We start from the raw sequence: 8,752 nt of genomic DNA on the forward strand, positions 1-8,752 counted from the left end.
TATAACTTATTAAAATAACCAAATATTTTTTATATCTAACATTATCTAGTGTGTAACTTATAAATTATTTTCTTTAAACACCAATCATCTCAATATATATATATATATATATATATATATATATATATATATATATATATATATATATATATATATATATAAAAGACTACCGAGCAAACTCAGGAGGAACGGCCATTATGGTTAAAAAAGAGTTAAAACACCAACATATCCCAACGCCAGATGGACTGGTCACGATGGAAGCCACGATTGTCCGGCTCATCGCAGGAAATAAATCCTGCTGCTATTTATTAAAGTTATTAAGTGTGCTGCAAGTATAAACCTTAGGGAGATATTATGTAACGTATCCAAAGGTTTTAACGTTGTTGTACTGGAAGATGCATAAGCAACACATCCGTAATCAATTTTGTAATGAATTAAGAGCTGTTAAAATTGGGATTTTTATGAAACTATTTTTACGAATTTTTCTGATTTTAATCCATACCTGGCATATATTTTTAGTTACTAACGTATTTTTCGATCTTTTTACTTTGTCTCAAAATGTAACAAGCAGAAACATTTGCCTTTTTAAAGTTTATTGAGTTTACTCGACGATTTAGATCTTTGTTTCACATAATACGACAGAACTTTGGTTCCACCAACCAGTATAGCTATTTTAATAAATAATTAAATATAAATATATAAGCAAAAGAAAAACAAACTTATCTCACTTTTAGTTTAAATTTTAATCTTAAAATTTATAATTTTTTAATATTTCTTGGATTTCTACAATGCTTTTACCTCTGGTCTCCGGAAGATACAAATAAATAAGTATAGCACCTGAAAAACAAATTAAGGCAAAAATACACATGCACCAGTGACTGCCAATAGCTTCTGCAACTAATGGATAAGCTGCCACTGACAGTGCTAGCATCAAGTTAACAGAGGTCATTATAAGAGCAGCAGCAGACGAGCGAAGGTTAGGGGTAAAAAACTCTCCTATTAGAGGTATTGCAATGGGACCAAGTCCGATTGAGTAAAATATAATAAACAATGAAACGAAAACCAGCGGTACCCACTGAAACTGAAGAACCAGAGGGGAATTGATATATCTTAAATAGAAATATGTACCCAGAATCGATACAGATAGTCCAGCTCCCACGCAAGAGATAAGTAGTAAAAGTCTCTTGCCTACTTTTTCGATTATATTTGATATGAAAATATATGTTGTTGACTTGACAACTCCCATAATAATCGCTAGTGTACTTCCTGAAAGATTGGAACCAGATTCGTTTAAAATAGGGGCCATGTAGGGCATGAGCACTGGCACACCACACAAATATTGTACAGTTACAGGTAATAAAGCTAATAGCAACCCTTTTCTGGTTTCCTTTGTTCTAAATAACCCTAAAATATTGCTTTTTTTAGATCCTTTTGCCAGACAAATACTATCGTCAATTTTTTTCAAGTCGACTTCTAATTCCTTATCAGTTTTATTGTTTCTTAATTTCCTTATAGCTGCTATGCACTCTTCTCTTTTTTCTTTAGCTAATAAATAAACAGGGCTTTCTGGAGCAAAATGAAAAAATAGCAAAAACGGAATCATAGGGATACCTATTAACAAAGTAAAAACTTTAAAATTGAATATAGGTCCAATGCTGTATGTATATAATTGACCAAGAGGAACGCAAAGGCTCATCAGGCATCCATACTTTGATCTATTATGATCTTCACATATTTCTGTTAGATAAGTAGGAGTTATTCCCCAAAAGCCATAATAGCAGGTAAAAACAAGGGTTATAAAAATTATTAGTGGATATATTTGAGTTGTAAAAGCTGCTCCTATAATACAAGTAAAAATTATTAATCCTAGAACTTGTAAACTTCGTTTTCTTCCAATCAGATCTGCTAACTTTGGACATAATATTGATCCAATTAGTCCAACTGTTAATGGAATGCCAACCATCATAGAGATTTCGACAGTTGTGATTGGTTTTCCAAGAGGGTTTATATTGGTATCGTTGGATTTTAGTTTTAATATTGCCGACGACGACCAAACGATTGTATTGCCTCCAACAATCCATGTTAAAACTCCTAAAAAAACAATAAATTTATATAAAATAAAATTTAAACATTTATAAATAAAAGTACACTCCGTCAAAAATCGGTAGTGTTTTCTCAAAGTACAACAGTACAAAAACAGAACTGGAAATATATGCTTCCAGCTATGAAAACGAGTATAAGTCAACTATAGTGCATTAAAATGTTAGATTTTTTAGGCCTTAGAGTGTATTTCTTAGAAGATGTTATTTATTATTTTGATGTATTGAAAGGGTAAGTATAAGATTCAAGTTTGTAGGGTCGTCATCCTTGTCCCCCGGCCGCCATCTTGTAAACAGGGGTGCAAAAGGTTTACCCGCTGTATCTTGTAAACTAACAACCCAGCAGAAAATTTTATTAAATATTTCTTTTGAGCCTTATACTTTTTTTTCTAGTTATTTTACAATAAAATAGTATCACGTCAGTATTATAGAAGGTTTTTTATTGAATAATTTTCTCTGAAAATTTGTGTAATTTCAATAATTTTTCTGGGTTTTACAGCGCTCCAAAGTGGACCGAGTTCTTGATTATTCGTAAGTATACTATAAAAACGAACCATTAAACTTAGTTTTCTCTTATCTATTTTTTTATTCATATCATTTTAAACCAATTTATCATTTTTTTAACATTCATCTGTTATTATTTATTTATTATAGACCCTTTTCGTCACCACAAAACTTATTCCACTTCTTACGCTCGTGTCCCACACAGAGAAAGTACCAGATAAAGTTCCAAACCGGAACGTTTGCGACCGGCTACTCTTGGTTTGACTGGAGAGCTGGTCGTGGGTAAGTGAATAAAAAAATTGGAACTGGAAAGGAGTAACTACAAAAAGTTAATTAAAAAGGTACTTACATGGATTTCCTAGACAAAACAACACAAAAAGGTTCCTAAGTTATTTCAAATGAACGTCGCTTACAAGAAACTTCCCGCTGGGTGGAAAGATAGGAAAAATACATAAAAAATTGTGGAAATCCTTTTTAAGGAAACAATTCTCTTGATTTAGGGAGAAACATTACATATTTATTATTATCTCACCATAAATAGTTACAAATATAAATAATAATAACAAAATAACAAAAACAACTTACAATGTTGCTATCAGTTTACAACTCTAGACGTTGGGGACACTATAAGAAGTTAAATTATTAATAAATTCAAATCATCTAAATCTTTTAATGCATGATGGTTTCTTTAGTGCAAAAAAAAACAAATTCCTAACAATAACTCTTTTATTCGGTTACAACAATCAAACGACTATGGTTTGCCAACTACACAAATACGAAAAAATCTGTAAACTGAAACTGGTTGGTGTCATAAAAATAACATCCAGAAAAAAATAAAACATTAAATACACGGGCAAACACATCCTTCATTCATCTACCTGGTCGTCATCACCCGTTCCAGATGATTCGGTTTTCTGGTTCTCTGCCATGGCTGCATCACTTGTGAGACGGGTGTAAAAAGCCATTTCGTCCATAAAAACAAATCGTGTTGCCGACTACATTACATCTGCATATTTGGTTTTTTTGATAGGTATAGGATTGCAATAGACAGAAATATCAGAAAAAACTGAGTGGTCGCTGTCAAGGTTTCTCAAGATTTGGAATGAGTGAAAACTCGGAAGGCCAGTAGATATACTGACTTTAATACCATCTAAATGTTCATTGCTGTACTGGAAAATTCGGTATTTGGAAATCTGGAATCTTTGCTTTTCTGCATCTGAGATAACTTTTTTAAAATGTCCTTGATAGTGACCACTAAAGTTCAGGATCATATTTTGTTCTACCAGAATGGAAATAAACTATTTGGATGATTGTTTAACAAAATCAGCATATTATTGGGGGCTAAAAACGTAGTCCTTCTTCCTTAAAAACTTCTTAATAACTCCAAAGCAACGATCACAGGAAAGAAAGCTATGTCCTGTCTCAAGAAAGCGGTGTTCTATCTTGTCAATATACCTAGTTCTCATCAGCAAATACAGAAACTAAATCATTACTGAGTTTTTGTTTAAACTGTAACATTTTTAGGGAGTATATTTTTTATATAGTAGTACAAAAATGACACTACCTCGTTTGGTGACTTTCGAGATGTCGTTTCATCATAAATATAAAAGTGTGCTGATACCAGAATGGACGCAGAAGTTGTATATCCACAACTGGCGTTTGTAGAAAGCTTCCCCCGCAGGAATTTTTGGAAGTGAAAGGTTTTATTGGAAGTCACAGGTCAGAACCTCCACTTCGTCGCTGTGCTTGCACAATGTGGTTTTCTCCTTCAGCTCCTTGAAAAATAAATCGGCCTTAATTTTATGCAACTTCTTTTTCGCTGCTAAAACTTTTCGTTAATTTCCGACAACGGTCACATCTTTACGTTTGTTATCTAAGACATCAGATATTTTGCACATATCTGATCGAGGTGAGCCAAACCTGTAGTTGAAGTTTTCTTTAAAGTATCAATAGGAGAAGTCATATGAAACTTTGGGTTTATATTTAGGATTGCAAACACTTTCTGGTTCGTAAAGTTCCAAATAAAGTTGGTGCATCTTTGTTTCTTTTATAATGCGATTCACGCATTGGAAAGCTCTGGATGTGCATGTTCTCATTTTTGAGCGTTTCGTTTGATTTTCGGTTGGATCTATTTGTATGCGTTTCTTTGTTACTAGGTGGCACTGCAATATCTCTGTCACGAAAAGTTTAAGCAATGAGATCTACACGTTTCCTTGATATGCCGTGGATTTAACCAAAAGCATGTCTACAAACTCGTTTGGATAGCTTACCCAGATTTATAAAGTATTTGTGGGAACAAGTGCGGTCTTGCACATCTTCCATAAGTTTTTTTCGAGTTTTGAATATATAGTAGTAGTTTGAATCAACCCTACCAAATAAGTATTTTGCAAATCTTTGTCGCCTATTTTGTTAAACTTTTGTAAGAAAACTTTTCTTATTTCTTCGTCCACATTCTGAAAACAGTTGTACCTGCAGTTGCAGTTCGATCCAGTTAATCTTGGTCCCTTCTGTTTTCCTTTCCAGTTCGTATACATTTTCCCTTTTGCAATAGCTTTTTTTTCATATTTCTTGTCCAGAGACTGGGGTTGGCATTTTTTCCTTTTTTTGGGTTACAGGAAAAACTGGGGGCTCTTCCGTGGGCTCCATGCTGACAGCAGGTTCAATGTGTTGTTTTTTTTACACAGGTACGTTTCTTCTTTGGATGCTTCCTCCTAGCTGAAGGTCCTGCGACCTTACTATTAAAATAACTTTCATCGCAGCTTGTAGGTTCATATTCTGACTCACTAGCGCTAAACGGATCTGACTTGGTTTCACTCATTTTTACACGACGTTAAATTTTTACACGAACAATTAAACCGCATGAAAACGCACGCCACGCAGTAATGATAGCGACTAACAAATCAAAACAAATCAGCTGCCCTGTCGGCCCAGCGCCAACAGAAGATGACCTTGCCTTCCACGAAAATCACCAAACATTCACAATTGTTTGGTGCAAAAAGAATGCAGGTCCGGAGCTATACCCTTCTTGCACCAAATGAGTGAGGAGGCAGATCCATAAAGACGTATAATTCCTTTATTTATTATCGGATCTACATCGTTCTTATACCAGTCAATCTGTCAATTTTTTTTAATTATGGCATTTGTTTTCACCCAAAACGATCTAAATATGGAGCTGCATCCTTCTTACAGCAAACTCCTCAATTGCAGTATTTATAAGTAAAATAATTTTCCATTCTTGGAACGAAGCATAGCTAAGGATAATTTTGGCCCTCCAATAGGAGCAGTAAACATTGTTAGGAGTTTGTCGACAGTTTTGTTTATATAAGCAGAACCCGGGAATAACTTTGATGGATAGGGAACTAATTATAGTAAATCCTTTTAGAAAAATACAGAGGCAAATTGTGAAAACGAGACATTGATTGAGCTATATTTAATTTGAATTTATTTTGTAGTTAATTGTATATGCAACAGAGTAATTTAGGAAAACATTTATTTATAAGATATTTATTTAGTGTATGAAAATCTCTTCTTTTTTTTCTCAAGCACTATTAAAAGAAAAGGTAATGTTTTTGAACTCAATTAAGAACCCTGAGATGAGAAAAACATATATTTATTAATATGGCGTCTACATTAAAATTCATTAAATAAATTGTTTGTTTTAATTTGCTATAATTAAATAATAATTAATTTGATGTTGTGTATGGAATTTCAAGATTAAGAGGCTACATCAGCGCGTCATCAAGACGGAAAACGCGTTCCAAGATTACAGCTTTAATTTTGAATATTTTTTCGAGATATTTGGCACACATATACGTGATATAGTAAAGAATGGCGGTACGGAGCCCAATTTGAGAAATATGTTAGTTTGTGGAAATTACTCTATAACTAAATAAAATATTACAAAAACGAGTCCGTACCGCCATTAAGAAAAACAAAAAAATACACTTTCTTCAAATAAACTTTTTTATCCCATGCCTAGATTTTGTGTCACATTGGAATTACTAAAAGCACCTAAAATCAATGATCTATAACAAGAAATCGAACCTAACTGAGTGAGTTGGCAACACAGATAATTATTCAGCCCATCCCATCACATTTGCACACCTGCGTCTGTTTTCTGTTTAAGTGATAGCACGATTCTGCTCTGTAATCTGTATCGATATCTGTTGAGCCAGATATTGGAATATTATTTTGGATATTATTTTTTAAGATATTGGATCTCGTTATTGTTGATTCATAGTGAAGTAGTGTTTGTAAAATGAATTTATTATATTTGTGTAATTGAACTAGGTTGTTGGACTATTTGAAAAAATAGATTATTATTAATTGTGAGTTTTATAGTTATATTTTAAGTAAAAATATTTCAAATTCAAATAAAAATTACGTGCAACTAAATAAATGGCTTAAATGAATTAACAAGTACAAAAAATGTTTACAACCTCTATAAATATGATATTACAATAAATGTTCAAAATGAAGCCCATTTTTTTCAATACACATTTGGTATCGTTTTAATAAGGAAAACCGAATGCGCTAAAAAACCATATTTTTCTGACGAAATTGATTTGCAGCTTCAATTATTCTAACCCTTAATTGTTGTTCATCCTCTATTGTTACAGAATACACTTTCCCTTTCGTAAACCCCTAAAAGCAAAAGTCCATGGGATTAAGATCTGGACTTCTGCGTGGCCAAGAAATAGGTGCGTCACGACCTCTTCCAATCCACCGACCAGGATACTGCCTGCAAACGTATTCCCGGACTTCATTACTGCAACGCAATATTCACTTCATCCAAATACTCTTGTAAATCTTTTGCCAAGAACTGCAAATAATTATCACCATTTAAATTGTTGGGAAGAAATATTGGGCCTATTATATTGTTATCCACAATTCCTGTCCAAACATTAACTTTGAAAGTCCTTTGGTGATGAGTCGTTCTTTTGGCGTGAGGATTTTCGTCGGCCCAAATGTGATTCATTGTGTTATGTTATTATAATATATATGATGATGAAAGATTGCATTTCATTTCAATCGGAACTCCACCATTGCTCTACACGTTTTTCGAGTTATTCAACTCATCATCAGGAACACTTATGGAAGTTCAACTAAAATGAAATGCAGTCTAGTATTTGGTCATTATAACCAAAATAACAGCCAGGTACGCTAGCAGCGACATCTATACGAAGTAACAAGAAGTCCGGAGACCTCTCTCGGATAGTAAAATGATGAGTTGAATAACTCGAAACACGTGTAGAGCAATGGTGGAGTTCCGATTGAAACGAAATGCAATCTTTTACTTTCATTTAAACGTCTTTCTCTACGTAAAGAGCGAAAAAGATAGTATTTTTCAAAGGTGAATCGTAGATGCATGTCGAAGTAAAAGGATACTTCTAGCGTCGTTAAAAGCCTCTAGTAAGAGGCTTTGAATTTGCGGTTCACCTAATTTGCTATCAGAGAGAGGTCTCCGGACTTCTTGATACTTCATATATATATATATATATATATATATATATATATATATTATACTAGAAAAATATGCGAGTGGAATCGATGTTTATGTGGAATTAACTGTTAAAGAATACAAGCAAAAATAAAATCAACTTACCTGTTGCAACCGTAAAATATAAGAATAAAGTATCAGGTCGTTTTGCTTCATATTCCGGCTTTAGCTTGCTTATATTCCGCTCTTCAGTGGGTATGTACTTTACTTCTTTTAATTCATTATCCCTTTCAAAAGTATTGCTTTCAACCATTTTACTTTAAAACTAACCTTGTTCAAAAATAATTTCAATTAATTTTAGACTGATTTTAATATTATTATAACATTTATATAAATTATTTTTATATTCGTGTATACCTTTTGTCAAGACAGGAAAGATAAGGTGTAATAAAAGAATTAAAATAATAAATATACAAATATTTGCTCCGATATTTTTTTTTCGTTGCTTTTTTTTAGTTGCTATATTAATAGTCCATTGAAAAGTTATAAGATTACGTTTTTGAGCAGATTTAATTTTAGTTTTGTAATGTGTGGGGGTGGTTAGTCTAATTTCAAGTTTGTGGGGTCGCCATCCTTGTCCACCGGCCGCCATCTTTGAAAAAGGGAGGCAAATGGTTTTCGCGCTGTATCTCAGAAACTGTAAACCCTA

General features: G+C 33.0%; 1 protein-coding gene across 1 annotated transcript; it reads right to left on the minus strand.

Annotated features, from left to right (window-relative positions):
• Positions 1 to 629: 629 nt before the first annotated feature.
• LOC140436239 (probable metabolite transport protein CsbC) lies at positions 630 to 8,433 on the minus strand. The gene is made up of 2 exons (XM_072524935.1): positions 8,209 to 8,433; positions 630 to 2,091 (listed from the first exon to the last, which is right to left on the minus strand). The coding sequence occupies exons 1-2, from the start codon at positions 8,354 to 8,356 to the stop codon at positions 749 to 751; spliced, it is 1,491 nt and encodes a 496-aa protein (XP_072381036.1). The 5' UTR covers positions 8,357 to 8,433; the 3' UTR covers positions 630 to 748.
• Positions 8,434 to 8,752: the final 319 nt, after the last annotated feature.

The sequence above is a fragment of the Diabrotica undecimpunctata genome, chromosome 3 (assembly GCF_040954645.1).
Source record: "Diabrotica undecimpunctata isolate CICGRU chromosome 3, icDiaUnde3, whole genome shotgun sequence".
In the NCBI taxonomy this organism is placed as follows: Eukaryota; Metazoa; Arthropoda; class Insecta; order Coleoptera; family Chrysomelidae; genus Diabrotica; species Diabrotica undecimpunctata.